This window comes from Varanus komodoensis, unplaced genomic scaffold, assembly GCF_004798865.1.
Source record: "Varanus komodoensis strain SLA01 unplaced genomic scaffold, ASM479886v1 scaffold44_1, whole genome shotgun sequence".
NCBI classification, from domain to species: Eukaryota; Metazoa; Chordata; class Lepidosauria; order Squamata; family Varanidae; genus Varanus; species Varanus komodoensis.
In genome coordinates this window covers 358,516-384,865 of record NW_025336009.1, presented here as the reverse complement: position 1 = coordinate 384,865, position 26,350 = coordinate 358,516, and the positions used below count along the sequence as shown (strand labels likewise).

At 40.8% G+C, this 26,350-nt stretch overlaps 1 protein-coding gene and 1 long non-coding RNA gene across 13 annotated transcripts in view; one reads left to right on the top strand and one right to left on the bottom strand.

Moving 5' to 3' along the window:
* CABIN1 (calcineurin binding protein 1) overlaps positions 1-26,350 on the top strand; it is a 257,074-nt gene that overhangs the window by 31,048 nt on the left and 199,676 nt on the right. For 10 of the 12 annotated variants that reach the window (XR_006416074.1, XM_044444094.1, XM_044444096.1 and 7 more), the window contains 2 exons: positions 14,452-14,581; positions 22,503-22,652. Coding sequence is in view for 10 of the 12 variants with exons in the window: in XM_044444094.1 (XP_044300029.1) it covers positions 14,452-14,581; positions 22,503-22,652 (280 nt within the window). In the remaining 2 variants the exon portion in view is untranslated. Of the gene's footprint in view, positions 1-14,451; positions 14,582-20,337; positions 20,343-20,966; positions 20,969-22,502; positions 22,653-26,350 lie in introns of those variants that run through there. The other 2 variants (XM_044444104.1, XM_044444099.1) reach the window with 2 other exon arrangements.
* Positions 1,823-24,974, bottom strand: LOC123030294. Its single transcript, XR_006416076.1, has 3 exons — positions 24,707-24,974; positions 18,550-18,552; positions 1,823-1,872 (listed from the first exon to the last, which is right to left on the bottom strand). It is a non-coding gene; the product is annotated as an uncharacterized LOC123030294 (long non-coding RNA).

Here is a 26,350-nt window from a genome sequence, read left to right as displayed (position 1 = left end):
ATATTTTGGTATTTCTCCGACAACTTTGGTAAATTTCCCTTTTGAACATACTTATTAACTTTCTTAGTTGGAATTTATTCTGGTACAGCTTCACAAAAACGTCTTCCACTATTTTCTTAATTAACATACTTTGTTCCTGCAGTTGTCCTTCTCCATCCTTCGATTTATATATTAATCTCTTTTCTCTTTCCTTTAGTTTATAAGCTAACCATATCCCTGGTTTGTTAGCATTTTCAAAAAAGTTCTGTTTAGTCAGTTTCATTTGCTTGGTAAGTTCATTTGTGTCTAAGATGTTCAGTTTGTGTTTTAAAATATTCATTTGTGTCTTAAGGTCTTTTTTGGTTGGATCTTCCTGAAGCTCATGTTCGAGCTTTGCCAATTCCTCTACTAGTTTAGATCGTTCCTGCTTTCTCTTTTTATTTATTTTTGCTGAGTATGTTATTTTGTTGTTAGTCGTGAAGTCGTGTCCGACCCATCGCGACCCCTTGGACAACATTCCTCCAGGCCTTCCTGTCCTCCACCATCCCCCGGAGTCCCCTCAAACTCACACCAACTGCTTCAGTGACTCCATCTAACCACCTCATTCTCTGCCGTCCCATTCTTCTTTTGCCATCTATTGTTCCCAGCATTAGGCTCTTCTCCAGGGAGTCCTTCCTTCTCATTAGGTGGCCAAAGTATTTGAGTTTCATCTTCAGGATCTGGCCTTCTAAAGAGCAGTCAGGGTTGATCTCCTCTAGGACTGACTGGTTTGATCGCCTTGCTGTCCAAGGGACTCGCAGGAGTCTCTGTCAGCACCACAATTCAAAGGCCTCAATTCTTCGGAGCTCAGCCTTCCTTATGGTCCAACTTTCACAGCCATACATTGCAACAGGGAAAACCATAGCCTTGACTATACGGACTTTTGTTGGCAGGGTGATGTCTCTGCTTTTTAGTATGCTATGTAGATTTGCCATAGCTTTCCTCCCAAGGAGCAAGCGTCTTTTAATTACTTGGCTGCAGTCCCCGTCTGCGGTGATCTTGGAGCCCAGGAAAATAAAATCTGTCACTGCCTCCATTTCTTCCCCATCTATTTGCCAGGAAGTGAGAGGACCAGATGCCATGATCTTAGTTTTCTTCATGTTGAGTTTCAAGCCAACTTTTGCACTCTCCTCCTTCACCCGCATCAAGAGGTTCTTTGGTTCCTCTTCACTTTCTAACATTAGTGTGGTATCATCTGCATATCTGAGGTTGTTGATATTTCTCCCAGCAATCTTAATTCCAGCTGTTGGTTCATCTAGGCCCGCCTTTCTCATGATGCGCTCTGCATAGAAGTTAAATAGGCAGGCCGACAGTATACAGCCTTGCCGAACTCCTTTCTCAATTTTGAACCAATCAGTGGTTCCGTGCCCAGTTCTCACTGTTGCTTCTTGACCTGCATATAAGTTTCTCAAGAGAGAAATAAGATGGTCAGGTACTCCCATCTCTTTAAGAACTTGCCACAATTTTTGTGATCCACACAATCAAAGGCTTTAGTGTAGTCAATGAAGCAGAAGTAGATGCTTTTCTGGAACTCCCTAGCTTTTTCCATGTTCCAGCGTATGTTGACAATTTGATTTCTAGTTCCTCTGCCTTTTCTAAACCCTGCTTGTACTCCTGGTAGTTCTTGGTCCACATACTGCTGAAGCCTAGCTTGTAGGATTTTGAGCATAACTTTGCTAGCATGTGAAATGAGTGCAATGGTGTGGTAGTTTGAACATTCTTTGGCATTGCCCTTCTTTGGGATGGGGATGTAAACTGACCTTTTCCAATCCTGTGGCCACTGCTGAGTTTTCCAAATTTGTGGCATATTGAGTGTAGCACTTTAACTGCATCGTCTTTTAAGATTTTGAATAGCTCAGCTGGAATACTGTCACTGCCACTAGCTTTGTTGTTGCTCAGACTTCCTAAGGCCCATCTGACTTCACATTCCAGGATGTCTGGCTTGAGGTCAGTGACCACCCCATCATGGTTATCAGGGTTGTTAAGCTCTTTCTTGTATAGTTCCTCTGTGTAATCTTGGCATCTCTTCTTAATCTCTTCTGCCGCTGTTAGCTCCCTGCCATTTTGGTCCTTTATCATGCCCATCTTTGCATGAAACATTCCCTTCATATCTCCAATTTTCTTGAAGAGATCTCTGGTCTGCGCAGTTCTATTGTTTTCTTCTATTTTTTTGCACTGTTAATTTAAGAAGGCATTCTTATCTCTTTTAGCTATTCTCTGGAATTCTGCATTCAATTGGGTGTGTCTTTCTTCTCCTTCCTTGCCTTTCGCTTCCCTTCTTTCCTCAGCTATTTGTAAAGCTTCCTCAGACAGCCATTTTGCTTTCTTGCATTTCTTTTTCTTTGGGATGGTTTTAGTCGCTACCTCTTGCACAATGTTGCAAACCTCTGTCTATAGTTCTTCAGGCACTCTGTCTATCAGATCTAATTCCTTAAATCTATTTGTCACCTCTACTGTATATTCATCAGGGATATGATTTAGGTCAAACCTGAGTGGCCTAGTACTTTTCCCTACTTTTCTTCAGTTTAAGCCTAAATTTTGCAACCTGAAGCTCATGATCTGAACCACAGTCAGCTTCTGGTCTAGTTTTTACTGACTGTATAGAGCTTCTCCATCTTTGGCTGCAGAGCACATAGTCAATCTGATTTCTGTGTTGACCGTCTGGTGATGTCCATGTGTAGAGTCATCTCTTGGGTTGCTATGACCAACGTATTCTCTTGACAAAATTCTACCAGCCTGTGTCCTGCTTCATTTTGTACTCCAAGCCAAACTTGCCTGTTATTCCGGTTATCTTTTGACTTCCTACTTTAGCATTCCAATCCCCCATGATGATAAGGACATCATTTTTGGGTGTTAATTCTAGAAGGTGTTGTAGGCCTTCATAGAACCAGTCAACTTAAGCCTCTTAAGCACCAGTGGTTGGGGCATAGACTTGGACTTGGACTACTGTGATGTTGAATGGTTTGCCTTGGATTTGAACTGAGATCATTCTGTCATTTTGGAGATTGTATCCCAGTACTGCTTTTCCTACTCTTTTATTGACTATGAAGGCTACTCCATTTCTTCTGAGGGATTCTTGCCTGCAGTAGTATACCTGATGGTCATCTGAATTAAATTCACCCATTCCTGTCCATTTTAGTTCACTGATTCCTAAGATGTCGATGTTCAGTCTTGTCATCTCTTGTTAGACCACATCCAGCTTGCCTTGATTCATGGATCTTACATTCCAGGTTCCTATGGAGTATAGATCTTTACAGCATCGGACTCTCCTTTCACCACCAGATACATCTGCAACTGAGTGTCCTTTCAGCTTTGACCCAGTTGCTTCATTCTTTCTGGCGCTACTAGTACTAGCCCTCTGCTCTTCCCCAGTAGCATAATGGACACCTTCCGACCTGAGGGGCTCATCTTCCAGCGTCATCTCTTTTTGCCTTTTGGTACTGTCCATGGGGTTTTTATGGCAAGGATACTGGAGTGGGTTGCCATTTCCTTCTCCAATGGATCACGTTTTGTCAGAGCTGTCTGCTATGACCTGTCCATCTTGGGTGGCCCTGCACGGCATAGCTCATAGCTTCATTGAGCTATGCAAGCCCCTTCACCACGGCAAGGCAGTGATCCATGAAGGAGGAGTATGTTATTATCAGACCTCTAACATAGGCTTTAGCTGTGTCCCAAACATTTTGCAAAGAGGTTTCTTCAGCTTTATTGGCTTGAAAAAAAAAAAATCCATTTCCTTAGTTATTTCTTCTTTAAACTTTTTATCTTAAGAGAGATTTGTTAAGTACCCATCTGGGTGTTTTTGTTGTCCCTTTCAGTGTCATGGTTACAGGATTATGATCAGCCCAGAAATTTGTATCTATTTCAGCTTCTAACAAGTCTGGAACTTAGTCTGGGGTTATTCAAATCATATCAATTCTAGACCATGACATGTTTCTATTTGAGTAAAAAGTATACTTGGCAGAAATTGAATTTTTGTGTCTCCAGGCATACATTAGGGATTCTCAATCCCCCTATCTTTAGAGATCTATACCATTCTTTTTTTAATCCATCATCATGTTTTTATCCTTATAAAACTTATTAATCATATCTTGCCATTCTTTTAAATCATCTATTATCTTAATCAGTAACATCATAAATAAAAAAATCTTAGGCAATATTTTCATTTCACATAGTGCTATTCTACCACACGAAGATAATCCAATTTTCCTGAATTCAGTCATTTTCTCTTTTATTTTGTTTTTCAACTTTTCAAAATAACTTTTTTTTAAGCATTCTATCTTTTTAGTAATATTGATGCCTAAACACTAAATTACACTAGATATCTTAAGCTTAAATTTACTCCTAATTTTTTTTTCTCTTCATGCTCACTGTTAAAACATCATCTCCAGTTTATTCTGGTTTATTCTTAAACCCACTATCTCTTTAAATTTTTCCAAATGTAATATAACCTGATCTATAGCTTCTAATAGATCCCTTATTATTAGCAAATAAGCTGATTTTAATTCCTTTTTTGAAACCTATGCCTTCTACTGTATTATCAGTGTTTGCTAATACAGTGGTACCTTGGCTCACGAACTTAATCTGTTCCAGGACTCTGGTCGTGACCCAAATTATATTTCCCCATAAGGTTCAATGTAAATAAGGTTAATCTGTTATGTAACCATTTTTTAAATCAGAAAAATGTGAAGCAAAGTGACAACAACAAAGGTCATGGCCATCTCCATCCCCCACACCCCAAGCACAAGTGCGGCCATCTCCCCACCCGCCCCAGCACGGCCGAGATCGCACCCATCATCCCTGTACACACCCATCATCTTGGCACGCACCTATCATCCCAGCACACTGGGGGGTGGGGGGGAGAGACGTGCATGTTCATGGGCACACTGGGGGAGGAAGAGACGGGCGCAAACAGCATGCTGGGGGAGGGAGAAATGGGCGCGATCTTGGCCATCTCCCCCCCACTCCCAGCACGATCATGGCCATCTCCCCACTCGGGTGGGGTGGGGAGATGGCCATGATCTCAGTTCTGTTCATGCAGGGAAGGCGTGCCTGTTCAGAGGTGTGCTCCCACAGGAAAGACAGGCGGAATCTCGGCCATCTCACCTGCAGCCCTGCTTTGCTGCTCCCGTCTTTCCTGTAGCAGCATGCCTCTGATCACACACGCCTTCCCTGCATGAAAGCAACTGTGATCGTGGCCATCTCCCCACTCGGTGGGCTCTCCCACAGTAAAGTCATTGAAAAAGAAACTGGATAACCATCTGAGTGAGATGGTGTAAATCAGTGTCCTGCAACAGCAGGGGGTTGGACCGATGGCCTTCTTGGCCCCTTCCAACACTACTATTCTATGATTCTATGTCATCCTTGTCTAGTACCTCGGCCTAGGAATATTTGCTGAGTATAGTTGTTCTATTACACCTTTAAATCATTTTCCAAATCCTAATGTTTGTATTAATATCTTTATTGTTGGCCATTCCATGTAATCAAAAGCTTGAAAGTAATCTTGGGCTATGAGATCAGTTTTGCATTTTCCTTTGCCTATTTCTTCTAATATATTCAAAACTCTTCTGGTCATATGTGCTATCTGTCTCGCTACTATAAAGTTACTTTGATCCAATTTGATTCAGTAAATTTATTCATTCTGTTTGCCAATATTGCTATAAAAATTTTGCATCTTGATTTATCAACAATAAAGGTCTGTAAGAATTATTCCATCAGAATTATTGTAGAATATTTCCAAGATGCTGGCATATTTATTTCTTTTAATATTTTATTAGACAGTGCATTTAATGTTGGTATTAAAAATCTTCAAAAAGCTTTATAGTATTCTGGTTCTAATTCATCCATCCCAGGTGATTTCCTTATTTTCAGCTCATTAATGCTTTCTTCTATTTCTTCCTCTTTGATTGTTTGTTCCATTATGTCTATATCCATCTGTTGTAGCTTTCCCCCAATATTTTTCTCTATACATGATATAATTTGTCTAATGATAATTCTCTGCCATATATAATTTTGAAACAAAATTCCTAATTTATCTCTTGATAGATTATACTTTCCCCCATTTTCCATAACTATTCCAGTTTAATTTTTAACCTGCATTTGTTGTGTGAAGTTGACCAACATCCTTGAATTCTTATTACTAAATTCAGAATAATACCTTTTCAAATTTATTAAATTTATCTGTACCTTTTTAACTTTTATATTTTCTAATGTACTGGAATGTTCTGCTATGATTTACCTGAAAATCAGGCTGTTTAGGTAGGGATAAGTTCATAAATTCTTTTCAAGGCAACAGAGGAAGAAAATTAAGAAGTTTCTCTGGCCATACCAGAAGTCTCTCCCCTATTGAAAAAACTTTTTAAGGCATTTATTCAGTGTTAACATGACAATACTCTTTAGTTTTGTAAACTGAATACAAAATGCCTATCACCAAGTCTGCAGAAAGAGGAACGTCAAGCCTCCCTGGTCCCAGTGCTTCCATCAGCGGGAGCACACTTAAAGTAATTTGAAATACTTTTCTGACTGCCTCTTGGTTACACCTCCAAACATCCAGTTACACTCCAACAAAAGGAGGAGTCAGTACTCAAACACGATAATAAGCCAGGCTGTATATATCATGGCAGGGATATTCTCCTCCCTTCAAAATACCCACTGTCCTATAGTAAGTCAGTCCTGGGAAAATGGCTAGTAGAAAGCCCAATTCAAGCCACCCATCTTCCTGTCTCTTAGGAATAGTGCTGGCAAGTGGACTCTTCAAACCTGCCCAGGGTCTGCCAGCAAAAGGGACCTGCACAGGCTTTTCTCCTCTTGGGGAGTTGGACTTAGGCAGCTGTAACTGGACTCTATGCCCCAGCCACATGCACATACCCCTTCTTGTTCTTTTCCCAGTCACATATTCTCTCTCTCTTTTTATTTTAAATAAGTTTTATTTGAAATTATAATCCTAAAAAACAAAACAAAAAACTAAAAACAACATCCATCATCAAAAACGTCGGGCCTGCTGGGTCAGCCCCCACACCCTTCTTTTTCCATTTATGATAACTTAAAAACATATTTAAATCTATGCGAAGTCCCGTTTCTCTAGCCAGTAATAAAAAGAGTCCCAGGTTTGATAGAAGTCAGTATCTTCCTTCTCCTTCAATGCTAAAGTCAATCTATCCATTTCTGCACAGTCCAGGTTCTTTTTTAGAATCAGTTCATCGGTGGGTAGTTCTTCACTTTTCCAGTGTTGTGCAAATGCAATCCTCGCCGCAGTGATTACATGTAAAATCAAATACATTTCTTGTTTACTAATGTCCTCCGGTATAATGTCTAATAAAAAAACTTCAGGTTTAAAAGCTAAAGGTTTTTGTAACATTTCCTCAAGCCATTTATTTATTTAATCCAATAATTTTTCACGTTATCGCAAGTCCACCACATATGATGAAAAGTACCCAATTTGTGTTTACATTTCTATCATCCATTTTACATATTTGGAAACATCTTAGCTAATCTATTTGGTGACAGATACCATCTATAAAACATTTTATACAAATTTTCTTTATACAAAGTTGCTAATGTTACCTTAATATTTTTCTCCCATAGCTTTTGCCACTTTTCTAATTCAATATTATATCCAAAATTTTGTGCCCATGTTTTCTCATCTGATTTAAGCATCACTTGATCAAACGCTGTTAAATCCTTATAAAAAGCCCACGCTTTATAATCTTTAGCATATCTCGATTGTATCTGCACCTTATGCCACCAAGAGATATTAGATCCCTGTTCTTGTGTTTCTTGATTCAATTTCAATGCTCCATCCTTATCCAAAATGTTATCATATCTGATAATCCCTTCAAAATTCAATGCATTTGGATACACAAAAGCTTCCATGGGTGAAAGCCATCTTGGTAATTTATTATACAGTTTTATCTTTAACTTTTCCCACACTGACGTTAATGATTTTCTAACATAGTGACTTAAAAAAGAGCCATGTGACTTAGCCTTCTCATACCACATATAAGCGTGCCAGCCCATTTGCAAGTCATGCCCTTCAAGATACAAAATTCTCTTATTTCTTAAAGTTATCCATTCTTTTAACCATGTTAAAACAGAAACTTGATAATACACCATCCAATCAGGGAGACCAAAACCCCTGTTCTCTTTAGCCTCCAGAAGTATTTTTATTTAATCCTTGGTTTCTTCATTCTCCATATAAATCTTGAAATTTGAAAATTAAAACCATCAAAAAATTTTCTATCAATTTTTATGGGAATCATTTGCAATATAAACAAAAGCTTTGGTAATATATTCATTTTAACTAGTGCTATTGTTCCCAGCAAGGATAATGGCAAATTAGCCCATTTTTCCAAATCACACTTAATATCCTTCAATAGTTTATCATAATTGTCTTCTTTCAGAGTGGTACACTTAGCTGTAAGATAAATTTCCAGATACTTAACCTTTTTAACAATCTGCAAATCTACTTGTTCCACCAGAATTTTTCTCTGGTCTTGTGTAAAATTTTTTACTAACAGTTTTGTCTTTTCTCTATTTATTTTCATCCCAGTAACCTCGCCATATTCTTCAGTCCTTTGTAGGAGTTTAGGCATTGTTGCAAAGGGTTCCTCAATTATGAAAACCAGGTCATCTACAAATGCTTGCAATTTATAGCTTTCATCTCTAATTCTGGTACCTTTAATGCCCACATCATCCCTGATATTTCTATTCAACACTTCTAAAATCAGTATAAACAACAGAAGTGATAATGGGCATCTTTGTCTTGTACCCTTTTGTATCTCTATAATCTTTGTAATTTCCCCATTAATTATAATCCTAGCCGACTGCTTTTGATAAATGCTTGATATCGCATTAATAAACTTTTCACCAAACTCCATTTGAGCCATCTATTGCTTCATAAATTGCCAGTTGACATTATCAAAGGCCTTCTGTGCGTCCATGAATAATAAAGCCATTGGTTTTTCCGTATGCATCTCATAATACTCTAGGATATCCAAGATAGTTCCCAAGTTATTCCTCATTTGTCTTTTAGGCAAAAAACCATTTTGGTCTGAATGAATAAAGTCTATTAGAAACTTCTTTAATCTTTCTGCCATTATGGAGGCGAAAATTTTGTAATCCACATTTAATAATGATATAGGTCTATAATTTTGAATCTACGTCAAGTCCATATCTTCTTTCGGTATTAATGTGATACTTGCCTCTGTCCAAGTATTTGGTATTTTAGCAATTAACAGTGCTGCATTACATATATCTTTAAGAAGCATGGCAAAGATTCCTTCAAAGGATTTATAAAACTCTGCTGGCAGCCCATCCGGGCCAGGAGTTTTATCGTTCTTTTGTCGCTTAATTGCCTCTATTACTTCCATGGTTGTTACTTCTTGATTCAATACTTTTTGATATTTCTCTGGTAGTTGTGGTAAATCTCCCTTTCGGATGTATTCTTTTACTTTTTCAGTTGAAATCTCATCATTCTGATACAGCTTTGCAAAAAAATCTTCCGCTATTTTCTTAATATGTATACTTTGAACTTGTAGTTGTTCTTCTCCACCCTTCAATTTAGAAATCAGTCTCTCCTCTCTCTCTTTCTTTACTTTATAGGCTAACCATCTCCCTGGTTTATTAGCATTTTCAAAGAAATTCTGTTTGGCCAATTTCATTTTCTTAGTAAGTTCATTTGTGTCCAAGAGATTCAGTTTATGCTTTAGAATATTCATTTGGACCTTAAGGTTTTTTTTGGATGGATCTTCCTGTAGCTCTTGTTCCCATTTCATTAATTCCTCTACTATTTTTGCTCTTTCTTGCTTTTTCTTTTTGTTTATTTTTGCTGAATATGTTATTATCAATCCCCTGACATAGGCTTTAGCTGTATCCCAGACATTTTGTAAAGAGGTTTCTTCAATTTTATTTATTTGTTTTTTTTAAATAAGTTTTATTTGAATTATAATCCTAAAAAACAACAAACTACAAATAACGTGCATCATCAAAATAAATCAAGCCCGCTGGGTCAGCCCCCACACCCTTCTTTTCTCATTTATAATAACTTTAAAAACATATTTAAATCTATGCAAAGTCCTGTTTCTCTAGCCAATAATAAAAAGAGTCCCAAGTTTGATAGAAGTCAATATCTTCCTTCTCCTTCAATGATAAATTCAATCTGTCTATTTCTGCACAGTCCAGGATTTTTATTTTTATTTTTTAGAATCAATTCATCGATGGGTATTCTTCACTTTTCCAGTATTGAGCGAATACAATCATCGCCACAGTGATTACTTTAAAATCAAATACATTTCTTGTTTACTAATATCCTCCAGTATAATGCCTAATAAAAAAAACTTCAGGTTTAAAAGCTAAGGATTTTTATAACATTTCCACAGGCCATTTATGTATTTTAATCCAATAGTTTTTCACATTATCACAAATCCATCACATATAGTAAAAGTACCCAATTTATATTTATACTTCCAACATTCATTTAACATATTTGGAAACATCCTAGCTAATCTATTTGGTGACAGATACCATCTATAAAACATTTTGTACAAGTTTTCTTTATACAAAGTTGCTAATATTACCTTGATATTTCTCTCCTTCAGCTTTTACCACTTTTCTAATTCATTATTATATCCAAAATTTTGTGCCCACATCATCATAGTTTCCTTAATCTCTTCGCCTTCCATTTTCCTTTCAAGTTTATGCAATTTTAAATTTATTTTCCCCCCACCTATAATGATTTTCTAATATAGTGACTTAAAAAAGAACTATGTGACTTAGTCTTCTCATACCACATATAAACGTGCCAATCCATTTGCAAATCATTCCCTTTAAAATACAAAATTCTCCTATTTCTTCTTTACACCTCTACCTCTTCTCTCTTCCTCTGTTTTCAGTATTTGTACTTGTTGTAAATCAGGGTCCACTTCCAATGTCTGTACTTCTTGTTGTAAGTCAGAACAATATGTTGTTAGTTCCATTGGTTCAACATCTATCCCTCCTTTTTTTGAGGCACCTGGTTCTTTCTCTTGAAGCATACTTCTAAGTTTTTCATAAAACTCTTGTGCCTTAAAAGTCAAGTCCAATTTATATCTTGTAAAGTTCCAGGTGAAAAATATTCCTTCTGTCATTCACCACCTAAGTATAATCTCTCTCAAATAGTTAGGTACCTGCTTCATCTCTAGTGTAACAAGCAAATCCCATAGTGACTTGTTTGTTTGCTTTATTAATTGTGTCTCTTTATCTGTTTTTTGCACATTCTGTTCAGTTTTAGGTCGAACGTCCACCAATTGGGTTGATACCTCCTTAATAGAATTATCCAGTTTGTCAAGATGTTCTCTTTGTTCAATTAAAATGCTTTCTTGTCGTGTTGACATCGTCTCTTGGGATACTTGCAAAGCTGTTAAGGATGTCTGTATCGCCGAAAACATCATTTGTAGCTCTTTTTGATATTTTTCAACATCTGCCGCTTTAGGTTGATGAGTAGGACTCTGAGCTGCTGATGTAGGAGCCAAAGAGGAGGAAGAATATATGTTTTCATGATGATAATAGTTTTTGTTTTTTGCCAAAAATTACAAGACAGCAGCAGAGAAATAGAGGAGAGAAAAAAGAAAAAACAGGGTGGCAGCAAAAGGGCTATTTTTGTCTTCAGAATGACATCACAAGTTTTTGGCATGAAAGCTGTTGTGAAGAAGGATCAAAATGGCCGATCAAAGGAAGTTTTCTCTTCTGTCACTCATTCCACAGTAATTATTTATTCTAATTCTTCGCCCTTGGGGAGGTTAGGAAAAAAAAAAGGTCATTCTCTCTAGCCTCAAACTTTCTAAAAGAGCCTCAGTTCCTCTCCCCCAGATCAGTCACCGCTTGAAACTCTGTGGGGGGAGGAAGAATTCCTCCCTCGGTCAAAGGGATTATCTTCTTTATGCCAATTAGTAACAGCTGCAGTATTTTCATGGGTAATATTGAGAAGAAGAAAAAATAGAAATGCTCAGCCAGCAGGTCCGATGAACTTCTAGCTCTTATTCTAATGCTATTATATCTGGTTGTCTCTGGCTTGTAGGGAGCTGCTCTCTCCCCTGTGTTGTTTGAGATAAGCCCAAATTTCTCCCAATAAATGCGGAGCTGCCGCCCCGCACTAATTAGAAGAATGCTCGGGCAAACTAATCCCTGCCCTGACAGGGCTTGGATGAGCCTCACGGCTCACTATCAAACAAATACCGGCGTGATAATGGGAGCCCCCGCTCTTTACAGCCATCCTACCACGACGCCAACCGGAAGTCCCAGTTTTATTTATTTGAAAGAATACTTGCATTTCCTTATTTATCTCTTCTATAATTTTTTTATCCTTTAAAAAAGCTTTATTTAAGCTCCATCTGGGCGTCATTGCTGTTCCTTTCAGTGATATAGCTAGTTGTGATCTGCCCAGACATTTGCCTCTATTTCAGCTTCTACCAAATCTGGTACTAAGTCTGGGGTTATCCAGACTATATCAATTCCACGACCTATGTCTATTTGAGTAAAAAGAATATTTAGCAGAGGTTGGATTTTTTTTGTCTCCAAGCATCTATCAATCTGAGTTCTTCAATCATATTAGAGCAAGACTTTGGGAGTATCCTCCTGCCCGTTTTTCCCTTTATCTCACTCTTATGGTCCATTTTTTTTATCCACAATTGCATTGAAATCTCCCATTACACACACAGTCTGGTAGCCCACTTGTAAGAGTAAAGCATGTAATTTTTGGTAAAACATTTCCTGATGGCCGTCTGGGGCATATATTGCCACTAAAAGCACCTTTTTAAGTTTCATTGTGATTTCAACCATCAGAATCCTACCGTCCTCATCAGCTCGTATATATTTAGGGTCTAGTTTTTCTTTAATGTATAATGCTAGACCTCTCTTCTTTTGAGAAGCAGAAGATATAAACAACTTTCCAAGCTTTGAACATTCCAAAAGTTTAGCATGTTGTTTCTTAATATGTATTTCTTGTAGGCAAATTATATCTAATTTTCGTTTTTGAAGTTGAGAGAGAATCCTTCTCCTCTTAGAGGGTCCATTTAGTCTGTTTACATTTAAAGAGAGCAATTCAATTTTTTTCCCTTTTAAAGGCCATGTTTAAAGAGTATATATTTATCTACTTATTCTTTACCTTTACACTTCTACCTTTTCTCTTTTCCTTTGATTCCAGTGTCTGTACTTCTTGTTGTGAGTCAATATTCACTATTTCTCCTTCCTCAGAGTGATACGTTGTTAGTTCCATTGGTTCAGCACCTTTCCCTCCTTCTTTTGAGGCACCCGGTTCTTCCTCTTCAAGCATACTTCTAAATTTTTCATAAAACTCTTGTGCCTTGAAAATCGAGTCCAGCTTGTATCTTGTAGAATTCCAGGTGAAAAATATTCCTTCTGGCGTTAGCCACCTAAACATAATCTCTTTCTTAGTCAGCTGTGGAGTAAGGAATAAGTATTTCTTTCATCCTTCTCTGATCCTCCATGGTATTTGTTTCAGAACAGTCACCTCATGGTGATCATCCGCCTTTAAAGGTTTATCACGTATGGCCCTCAAGACATTGTCTCTTATAGACCTTTGAGCAAATTTGACATGGACTTCCCTCGGAAATTTGTTTTTCCTGGCATAAGTTGAATTAACTCTGTAAACAAAGTCAATCCCTGCTCTCATCTTTCCATTTTCTAGCTCTATGACTCTGCCAGCATGTTATCCATTCAATCCTGTAGATCCTCATTCTTTCCTTCAGGTATGTTTTGAAATCTCAAATAGATGCCTTCTCCATCTCTAATATGGCAAGTGAATCCCATAGAGACTTGTTTGTTTGCTTTATTAATTGTGTTTCTTTATCTACTGTTTCAAGTTTTTCATGCGCTTGTTGTATTTTTTGTGTATTCTGTTCAGTTTTAAGTCAAACGTCCGCCAGTTGGGTTGATACCGCCTTAATAGAGTTATCCAGTTTCTCAAGATGTTCTCTTTGTTCATTTGCAAAGTTTTTTTGTTCAATTGACATGCTTTCCTGTCATGTTGACACTGCCTCTTGGGATTCTTGCATAGCTGATAAGCCACTTGAAATGTTGCACATTTTGGCCATGAGAGGAAATTGCAGTCAAGTCAAAGTGTCCAACATCACTGACTTGGGGTGGTTCCCTCATTAAGTGTCTTTCCCTGTCAGTTGTCCCAGGTTGAGAGCCTGGTGGGCTGCTAGCACTGGCCAGGTAACTAAGTTCGACTTCTTGGGTGTCTGGTAAGAGGCGGCATCTCCCACTGACCTTTCACAGTGCCAAACAGAAAATACACATCTTCATTTAATCAGAATATTTATATTGACTCAGTTGTAATAATAGCAGTAATATGGCTGACTTTGTGCTGGAGCTTATATAATAAAGTATTTTACCATGTAATCACCAGTGGCTTCTTGTTTTCTGTTTTTATTGCTACAGCATGCTTATATTTTATCTGTAAAGCACTGGAAAGAGACTGCCAGTACAGCAAAGGACTTGTTATTAAGGAGAAGATCTTTGAGGAGCAGCCATGCCTCAGGAAGGATTCATTAAGGATGTTCCTTAAAGGGTGAATGTTTTTTTCAGTCATTACATCCATCTCGTGATTTAGAATCTCTTCTGGACCATCCTTCCCCAGACTGTTACCCCTTCAGGTCTGTTGGCCTGCAATTCCCATGCTGGCTGAGAATGATATAGCATAGCATATCTGGGAAGCACCAGATTGGGGAACATTGCTCTAGATCAGGGTTCTCAAACTTTTTAAACACACGGGCATATTTGGAAATGTGAGAACCTGCTGTTCAGACCACTACAGAATGGCATCCTGTGGAGGACCTGGATAATTAAAAAGCAAGTGAATCACTCAAGGAACTGCAGTATACACAATCATCTGAATGCTAAAGCCAATCCACATATTTCACCTTGCAGAAGTACAAAAAAATACCAATGTAAGGTTACGATCTTAAGCATGCTTATACATAAGTTATCTATAACAAAACTCAGTGAGAATTGCTCCTGATGAGGATTGTACTCATCCCACACATGCATCTCTTTGTCCAACCTTATTTATTACATTTTTATACTGCCCCATAGCCCACCCTGCAGGGCTCTCTGGGCAATGAACAAGTAGAGAACACGTTTAAAACACATTTAATAGTAAATACCATTAAATGGTAAATACCATATAAGAGCACTGGGCCCTTACATGAGCTTGCACCTCGCAAGGATGGGGAAAAAGTCCCTTGGAGATGCTCTAGCGTGCTTTGTCCAGAAAACTTTAAACTGAGCCGGGGGAGGGCAGGTTCAGGCCCCCCAGAAATGTGTCCTGATTGAAAAAGTGAGGGGAGAGAACCAAGTTTTTGGGACCAGAGTGTTAGAGGTACTGCAGGGGCTGGCAGGGCTCCTACAAAGAGGGGGCCAGTATCAGAGAAGATGGGAAGGAGGAGGAGGCTGGGGAACCCAAAGAAAGGGGTTTGTGGGAAGGAGCTGAGATGCATGTACACCAATGCTAGGATAAGCAGGAAGAGCTTGAGGTTCTTGTGGGAATTGGAGGGCATGACCTGGTGGGCATCACGGAAACTTGGTGGGATGAAAGGCAAGACTGGAATGTAAACATAGAGGGGTATCACCTGTTTAGAAAGGACAAGAAGGGAAAGGAGTGGGGGCATAGCTTTATATGTCAGGGATGGGATAGGATGCAGTGAGATAGAATGCAGCAGAGATGGGGATTCGGTCGAGGCAGTCTGGGTGAAACTAAGTGGTTTTGACAGGGAAAGGGACCTGACAGTGGGGATATGTTATCGCCCTCCAGGTCAACTTGAGACCCTGGATAACGTCCTGACAGACCAGATTCTAAGGATATCTCGGGGGAGGGATACAGTAATTATGGGAGATTTCAGTCTCCTGGATATTAGTTGGGAGACTCACTCAGCGGTGACAGCCAGGTCACGTCGTTTCCTAGAAGCTATAGAGGGAGGGTTTTTCACACAGAAGAACTCTGCATTAAAAATCCCCCCCCCCCCCTTGTTCAAGGATAGGCTGGACATGTGCATGGTAGGCATGTCATGAGTGGAGTTGGCTGGAGCTGGGGGTCAGACTAGACTGCCGGGGACCCCTTCTGACTTGTTCTGTTTTTACGTTTCTATAGTGTCTAGGAAGCAATGTGACGTAGCTGTTACTGCCAAATGAGCTCCCTACTAATATCTGGGAGATTGCCATCTACTGTGTCCCTCCTTCAAGATATCTTTCAAATCTGGTCTGTCAAGGCATTGTTCAGGGTTGATTTGGTGAATTGTCTGTTCGCCACCTAGGGAGCCTCGTAAAGTCCTCATCTGCAGTGACAGGCATGCTGAAAACTGCTTCAGCATCAAAAAAACTGACAAGCACTGGCAACACAAAGAAATATAAGGAGAAAAAGAGGCACCATAAGATGGCAGAAAACTGAGACACCATTGTCCTACTGCTGCAGAACATGCTAGTTTGCCTTTACTGCTAGCGGCCCCAGTTACATCTGCAATGCTGACCCTGCAGGTCAGCTCATGCCCCTCTGGGCATGTTGGCTGTTCCAACACTTGCCTGACCAGAACCCATGGGAACAGGACCTGATCCAGTCACACCAACCTCCTTCTCTGAAGGGGAGATGCAGGACTCACTATCCTGCCCCTGTGAGGAGAGACAGAGAACTGGGCATGTTTAGTCCTGACAAGAGAAGACTGAGGGGGGCCATGATATCTTTCCATAAGTACCTCAAAGGCTGTCACAAAGAGGAAGGTCATGATCTCTTCTTGCTAGTGTCAGAATGTAGGACGTGGAATAATCAAGTTGCAGCAACCCAGATTCAGGCAAAGTTTCCTCACGGTCAGAGCAATACAACAGTGGAACCAGCTGCCTAGAAAGGTGGTGGGTGCTCCCACACTAGAGACATTCAAAAAGAACCTGGACAGCCATCTGAGTGGGATGGTGTGACATAGTGTCCTGCAACAGCAGGGGGTTGGATGTGATGGTCTTCATGGCCCCTTCCAACTCTACTATTCTATGATTTTATAATCTCTAGAGGCTCGGATCACTGCTCCCATTTGTTCGGTGAATGCACCACACTGAGATGTGGAACCACAGATGGTGCCTCCAATGGTGCCTCCAATGCACACAGGCAACAGTCCATCTCATCTGACCCATTGCCAGTCTCAACCCGCTGCCTGTTGACCTCTTCAAACCAACTGCACCCAGCTATGACAAGGTTGCATATTCAGGTCCACCACTGACATATGACAAGCGCTAGTATCCATGCTATCTGTGGGAGCATGTTCCAGAGCCACATGGTTATCCATGGCCACTGATTGGTGTCCAACCTCAGGAACACTGGACTCCAGCACAGTCCAGCCACTAGCTGGTTCTGGAACCACCTTCATTTGGACACCAACACTACTGCATGCTTACCACTGAGCCAGTGCCATCCCAGAGAGCCCCCTCGCCATCACCAAACTCAACTTCCTCCGATCCAGTAGACTATGCCTCTGATTCGAACACACACCCAGCTTCTGAGGAACCAGTCTCTACTTCTGTGGAGAACATCATCTCCTCCCAGTGCTCCCCATGCAAGGATTTAGTTCAGTTCTCAGAGCATATCCTTTGTACAGCAACATCTCTTGGCCTCTGGACCCAGCAGCTGACCAAACTAGCGCTGGACCATGTGTACAATGTTTTCTGAATGGAGGACTCCATTCCAGTAGCTATACCTTCCTGCCAACATTCTCTCAGGCCCTGAGGAATCCCTGGCAGCTACTGATACAACCCCATCTAACTTCTAACATCTAACTTCATGAAGACTCAAGGGCATGTGCTGGGTACAGGAGGCAGATATACCCTTTCTCTTTCACCATCCTCACCCAAACTCTATAATCCATTCAAGTCTATTCAAGGATGCCCTCAGAGGGAACACTCTGTTCTTACCAGTCCAGAAGGCTGCCAATTGGACATGATGGGGAGACCAATTTACCATGGACCTGGGCCTCTGCATCTTAAATTACAAAGCCACAATTGAGAGCCTCCAAGTCTTTCTTTAGTAGAAGATGGAAGCTCTCACAGACTTTCTTCCTGAGCAACAATGGGAACTTGCATTGAGAACTTGCATATACCTGAGGCCATGCAGCAGTCCAAACAGCAAATAAACACAGCATACTGTCACGCTTACCGTGACTCAAGGGCTCTTGTCAGTGCAGTGGTAATTCAAAGGCGCACATGATAACATGCAGCCAATCTCCCACAAGGAACGTGTTCTCAGATCGAGACTATGATGTTTGATGGGAAAGGGTGCTTTCACTCCAGAACAGATGAACAACTGGATACCATCCAGAAAGCTAGAATGATGGCCAGGCAGATGGGATTTAGCCCCTTCCAACCTCCAAGAACGCATAAGTGGCCATGGGGCTGACCCACTCAATACCAGTCCTACCACACCAGGGCTTTGCTCACTTTTCCTGGGAGCCAACAACACCAGCTGTCCATGGCCTGACAACACTGCCAAGATACTAGTGCAACAACCTGCTAAAAGAAGGCTAGACACTGAGAGAAAGCAATGATGATGGATAGCACAAACCAATCCCCCACTGTCTCCACCAACTCTATTTGGCTACTGCCTAAAAAACTATTTTCCCAATTGGGAAACCATCATATTAGATTGGTGGGTACTACCTGTAATACAATACAGATACCAGATTGAATTTGAGACCTTGCCACTCCTCAGAATGGCCCACTCAACTCCTTCTCCTCCAACCCTAACAGAGGAAGTTAATACTTTACTAGCAAAGGAAGTGATCTGTTTAGTCGGCCGATCTGATGTATAGCATGATTTCTGTTTGAGATACTTTACCATTCCGAAGAAGGATGGTGGTCTTCATCCAATATTTGAACTTCAGGGAGTTAACTAATTTATTCCAAATAAAAAAATCTGAATGGACTCCCTACAATATATCTTGCCATTGTTATGGCAAGGAGACTGGTTTGCATCGATAAAAGTAAAGGATGCAATTTCAAATTGCAAACAATTCAAACCCTATGAGTTTCGAGTCCTACCAGTTGGACTGTCAATAACACCAAGAGTCTTTATGAAATTTATGGCTGTTTTCTGTGCCCATCTATGGCTACAATCCCTCACGTACATCAGGGCCCAACTGGACACTACCCTAACTCATTGCCTATATACCATCAGACTGTGTGAGGAAACTTACCCAGTCAGCCCACTGCCTCCAGTCCAAATTGACATCCACCATCCAAAGAGTTCAATTAGTGGGTCACATGGCATCTATAGTAACAGTGGTCCAATATGCAAGGCTACACATGACACCACTCCAATTGTTGTTTACTCAGGCATACCATCCCATTCACCTCAGAAAGTTCTGGAAATTCCCCATTATTTGAATACAACCCTTTCCTGCTGGACATGAGAGCTCAATTTGACTCAGGGCCTGCCTTTCATGCCACCAGAGCCAGTGTTTACTGTGACTACAGACACATCCCTCAAGGGCTGGGGTACCCAATGCAGACATTACCAAACGCAAGACCTATGGACTGGACAGGACGGGAGAAGGCGTATCAACCATCTTCTGGTCCACAAGGCATTAATTTAATTCCAAGAGATCTTGAACTGCAAACATAAACAAGTTGCCTTAGACAGCACCACTGTAGTTTTCTACCTCAACAAACAGGGTGCCACAAGATCTGCGTCTGTGGCTCAGTTGACTCTCTGCATATGGGACTACTGGTTTATCTGCAGAAAATAACCTTAAATGCTGTTATTTATATTGCGATTTATATCCTGCCTTTTTCCTACAAAGGGCTCAAGGCAGCTTACATCCTTCTCCTCCTCCATCTTCTCCCCACAACAACAACCCTGTGAGGTAGGTTGGGCTGAGAGTCTGTGACTGGCCCAAAGTCACCCAGTTGGCTCCATGGCTGAGCGGGGACTAGAACCCAGATCCTCTGAGTCCCAGTTCCATGCTCTTAACCACTACACCACACTGGCTCTCCTGGCAGGGTTCAGAACTCCACAGCATATGCCCTCAGCCAAGCACCATTTAAGATGCATGAGTGGAAATTGAATCCAGAGATCAAGGATAACATCTTTGCTGTTTGGAGCATACCATCCATTGATCTATTTGCGAGGGCAAACAGTGCAGCATGCAAGGCTTTCTGTTCACAAGCCAGAATTGACCCCAACTCCCTCAGTGACACCTTTCTTATTCTATGGAAGGGAACTCTGTTCTATATGTTTCTACCCTTCCCTCTAATCATGAGACTTACTGCCAAAATCGGAAAGGACAGAACTCACTGAAGTCTTCTCCACCTTTTGAACCACACTTACATGCACCTGCTTAACACACCGGACTTAATATCACAGAACAGGAGCAAGGTTCTGCACCCCAGTGTGAATACACTCCATTGGTTAATCATTTGGTAGTGACATGGAGTGATCTAGATCCACAAGTTCAACTCATGTTGCAAGCAGCATTTTGACCAAATACTAGACACTCCTGGAACACGTTCAAGAATTATGCTGGGGAGCACACCTTTGAGCCAACTGAGGCCCCAATAAATAAAATTCTATATTTCCTTCATTCTTTACATGTCAGAAGCTTAAAACCCTCTTCCATCAAAGTTTAACTCTTTGCCATTTTATCTGTGAGGGGTCCTGTCGCCAGAATGTTGGTATTTTCTCCCCCTGCTCCCAATTTTGATGAAATGATTACAGTTTAAATCCTCCCTTCTGGGCAGTAGTACCCAGTTGGAGTCTATCGGTTGTATTGCAAGCCTTGACAATTTTGAACCACTTGGTACTGTGGACTTAAGACTGCTCTCTTGGAAAGTCTCATCTCTTGTGGCTATCACAACAGTCTGAAGGGCGAGCAAACTGTGCTCTCTACAAGCAGGCCCTCCGTTCCTGCCTTTCCACAAGGAAGAAGTCCTTCATCTAGACCCCACCTTTCTTCCAAATGTTCCTTCATGTTTCCTACTAAATCGAGACATAGTACTCCTGGCCTACTTCCTAGCACAAGCCACACTGCTGAATCAAGGCTGCATACACTTGATGTATGGCGAGCACTGGCCCTCTACAGATCTCATACTGAATTGATACAACAAACTAAAAAACTGTTTGTAACATATGGTGACCATTCCAAAGGTGATCCGATCAGTCCACAATGTTTGGCCCACTGGATTGTGGAAACAATCACACTGGCTTACCAGTTGGCACAACTAGACCTCAGAACCCACTCAGCCAGAGCTATGGCAACATCCGTGGCTCTCCATGTGGGTAGTCCCTTACAAGACCTTTGTAGAGCTGCTGTCTGGTCAATGCCTTCAACATTTTACCAACTTGATGATAAGGCAAGGCAAGGCTGCTCTTTTGGCTGTGCAGTGCTGTCCTCCATTCTTTAGTGATGACACCTCCCACCATGCTTGCTAGTCACCCATATGTGTGATGCACAGAGACCTCAAAGAAGAAAATAGGGTTGTTTACCTGTAACTTTCATTCTTCGAGTGACCATCTGGGCATTCACACAGCCACCCACTGGCTGCACGTCAGTGTCAGTGATTCCTCAGTTACTGCCTTCTAAACTAAAATGAGATCCAGGTTCCAAAGCCAAATGTCAGTATCCATATGAACTGAGGGAAATGGCAAGAGCCCACCCCTTTTATACTGGGGAGGGGCAGGGCTCCCATTGAAAGTTCTAGGCGTAACCAGGAGAATCATCCTGAACATAGGCACTGCTCAGGCACAGCACCCATATGTGTGAATGCACAGATGACCACTTGAAGAATGACAGTTACAGGTAAACAACCCTACTTTTTATTCTGGAACCCACTCTGCCTTTTATCGAAGTATTTTTGATGTCTTTATATTTCTTCCTTTTTGGGACACATCTACCAATACAAACTGTGATCTTACATTAGTAAATCACTTAGACTCATGTATCTGGTTTTGTGTTCTGAAATAATTATTTTTACGGAAGTGTTACTACTCTTCCTTCCATGGGACTTTCCTTCCATTGTTTCCTGCAAAAGCCTAACATGCAGGAGAGAAACTCTATGTATACTCTGTATAAAGAAGGAGCCTGGAGTAATTTTTATCCTATCCCATTGTTCAACATAGCCAACTGAAGCTTTTTGAACCTTCTGCACAAGTCCAACACAGGGACAAGTATTGGCATGAATCTTGGCTTTGGCTTGTAACTGAAAACTATTTGTTGATTGCTGCTCAGTGTCAGTCCACTAAATCTGTTCAGTATGTGTTACTTTTAAAGGTCATTCTGTTTAAAAAGCAAATACCAGAACTAACCACAATTTTTGTTAATCAACTCATGTTGATATGCAGCTTTCAGAATACCTGAGGTTTAGCTATCAGTCTAATTAAGTTACTTTACGCTAGTTTTTTTTAAATGTTCATCTTTGAAATAAAATAGTGTTTAAATAGTCTGTTTCATTTTATTTTCCAGTGACCTGTCAATCCATGAAGTCAAAGTGAGCCCATCTGAAGCAAGGGCAATAATTGAAGAAGCACTGGAGTTGCGTAGAAAAAGACAGGCTTTGATGGCACAGAAAAATGAACCAGATCTGAAGCTTGTTCAGCCAATTTCTATTTTCACGTGTGTCTCAACTATTTATGAACTAATTATGATTATACTCATTTTTATAGATTCCCAAACCAGTGATTTGTAAATGAACTCAGAAATACCAAATGGATACTTTTTTTTTTTTTTTGCTATCTTAGTATTTTCTGGGCAGTTCATGTGTGTTTCCTGTTATGTGTGTGCATTTTCTTATATCTGCCAGATAAAGTTATAAATGGTATCAATTCATTTGGATGGCGATGCTGGGAGCTCATTTTTATTGTGACCTATTTTTCAAGTGAAAAAGTTAGGATAAGAAGTGTAACTTGGTCACTATTTCTACCTCATTTATTTGGATTCCCTGGAACTACATACCCTCGAAGAGGCAGTCATTTGGTCGGAACAACTACAACAGTAAACATGTTTCTGTCATGGAGCTTTCATTTAAACTGATGATTCTGTGAGGTTTTAACTGTGCACAAATAAGCCTTTCTCAACTTGGGTGTATTCTGACTACAATTTTGATCATTCCAAGCCAGCATGGCTGGAGTTGTAGTCTCAAATTTTTGGCAGGGTCTGGCTGAGGAAGATAGTTCTAGATATTTATGGCTGTCATTCTAGATTGGTATCTTAAATTGTGATCTTCAGAAAGGTCAGGCTCTTGCCAGGAGCACTGTAGGTGACACTTGGTTGTTGCTTCTTTGCAAAGTTTTATCCAACTCTGCAACCCCATGGAAAACATTTCTCCAGGCTCTCCGGTCCCCACCCATCCCCCAGAGTCCACCAAACCCACACCCACGCACCAGTAACCTGATCCAGATATCTCAGCCTCTTCCCTGTTTGCCTTTAGTCATTCCCATCATCAGGGTATTCTCCAGTGAGCCTCCAGTGAGTAGGTGGCCAAAGGATTTGAGCTTCAGCTTCAGTATCTGTCCATCTAGAGAACAGTCAGCATGGATTTCCTTTAAGATTGACAGATTTGATCACTTTGCAGTTCAAGGGACTCTCAGGAGTCTTCTCCAACACCACAATTCAAAAGTGTAAATTCCTCAGCACTCAGTCTTCCTTATGGTCCAACTCTCACAGCCATACATTACAACTGGGAAAACCATAGCTTTGACTATACAAACTTTTGTCAGCAAGGTGGTGTCTTTGCTTTTTAGTATGCTGTCTAGATTTGCCATAGCTTTCCTCCCAAGGAGCAAGCGTCTGCGGTGATCTTGGAGCCCAAGAAAGTAAAATTTGTCATTGCCACCATTTCTTCCCCATCTATTTGCCAGGAAGTGATAGGACCGGATGCCATGATCTTGGTTTTCTTAATGTTGCATTTCAAGCCAACTTTTGCACTCTCACCTGCGTGAAGATGCTCTTTAGTTCCTCTTCACTTTCTGCCATTAGAGTGGTATTGTCTGCATATCTGAGGTTGTTGATATTTCTCCTGGCAATCTTAATTCTGACTTGTGATTCATCTAGCCTGACCTTCTGCATGATGTACTCTGCGTATAAGTTAAATAAGCAGGGCCACAATATACAGCCTTGCGGTACTCCTTTCCCAATATTGAACCAATCAGCTGTTCCATGTTCAGTTCTCACTGTTGCTTCTTGACCCACATATTGGTTTCTCAAGAGACAAATAAGATGGTCTGGGACTCCCATCTCTCAAAGAACTTGCCACAATTAGTTGTGATCCACACAATCAGAGGCTTTAGCATAGTCAATGAAGCAGAAGTAGACATTTTGCTGCAACTCCCTAGCTATCTCCACGATCGAGTGTATGTTGGCAATTTGATCTCTAGTTCCTCTTCTAAACCCTGCCTGTACTCCTGGTAGTTCTTGGTCCACATACTGCTGAAGCCTAGCTTGTAGAATTTTGAGCATAACTTTGCTAGCATGTGAAATGAGTGCAATGGTGTGGTAGTTTGAACATTCTTTGGCATTGCCCTTCTTTGGGACGGGAATGTAAACTGACCTTTTCCAATCCTGTGGCCACTGTTGAGTTTTCCAAATTTGCTGGCATATTGAGTGTAGCACTTTAACTGCATTGTCTTCTAGGATTTTGGTTAGCTCACCTGGGCTACTGTCGCCTCCACTAGCTTTGTTGTTGCTCAGACTTCCTAAGGCCCATTTGACTTCACACTCCAGAATGTCAGGCTCGAGGTCAGCAACCAAACCATCATGGTTATCAGGGACATTAAGCTCTTTCTTGTATAGTTCTACCATGTACTCTTGTCACCTCTTTGTAATCTCTTCTGTTTCTGTTAGATCCCTGCCATTTGGTCCTTTATCATGCCCATCTTAGCATTAAACATCCCTTCATATCTCCAGTTTTCTTGAGAGCTCTTGTCTTTCCCGTTCTATTGTTTTCTTCTGTGTCTTCACACTGTTCATTTAAGAAGGCCTTATCTCATTCTAGCTATTCTCTGGAATTCTGCATTGAATACTGAAAAAGACTCATAGAATAGTAAGAAGGGGGGCAAGAAGACCATTGGGTCCAAACCCGTGCTGTTGCAAGACACTATTGTACACCATCCCACCCAGATGATGTCCTCTTTTTTTTCTTTTTTGGAAAGTCTCTAGTGCAGGAGAACCCACGACCTCCCTTGGCAACTAGTTCCACTGCTGTATTGCTCTGACAGTGAGGAAGCTTTTCCTGATACCTAACCTAAATCTGGGTTGTCACAGCTTGAATTCATAGAATCATAGAAGAGTTGGAAGGGGCCATGAAGGCCATCGAGTTCAACCCCCTGCTGTTGCAGGACACTATGTTACACCATCCCACTCAGATGGCTGTCCAGGTTATTTTTGAATGTCTCCAGTGTGGGAGCGCCCACCACCTTTCTAGGCAGCTGGTTTCACTGTTGTATTGCTCTGACCGTGAGGAAACTTTGCCTGAATCTGGGTTGCTGCAACTTGAATTGATTATTCCGTGTCCTACATTCTGGCACTAGCAAGAAGAGATCTTGGGCTTCCTCTTTGTGACAGCCTTTGAGGTGCTTGTGGAAGGATATCATGGCCCCCCCCAGTCTTCTCTTCTCAAGGCTGAACATGCCCAGTTCCCTCAGTCTCTCCTAATAGGGCAGTGTTTCCAAACCTTGGATCATTTTTTTTGCCCTCCGCTGTACCCTTTATAATTTTCCTGCGTCCTGTTTAAAGCTTGGTGCCCAGAACTGGACACGGTACTCCAGGTGAGGTCTGATTAGTGTGGAGTATAGAAGAACTACTACTTCCTGTGATTTGAAAGTAATACTTATGTTAATGTATCTGAAAATAGCATTTACCCTTTTGGCAGCTGCATCACATTGTTGGCTCGTGTTTAGTCTATTGTCCACAATTACTCCAAGATCTTTTTCTTGTTCAGTTCTATTGAGCCACTTATTCTCCAACTTGTATCGATTCCTTTGGTTTCTTTTTCCTATGTGGAGGACTTGGCACTTGTCCTTATTGAATTTCTTTCTGTTGGTTTCAGCCCAGTGTTCAAGTTTATCAAGGTCCTGGACCTTCATTCTGTCCTCTAGGGTGTTTGCTATTCTGCCCAGTTTTTCATCATCTGCTAATCTGATTATCTTTCCTTGTACTTCCTCATCTAAATCATTAATAAAGCTGTTGAAGAGCACTGGACCCAGGACTGAACCCTGTGGCACCCCACTATTTACCTCAATCCAATTTGAGAGGGTGCTACTGTTGAGCACTCTTTGTGACTGATTTAGTAGCCAATTTTGGATCCACCTAACAGT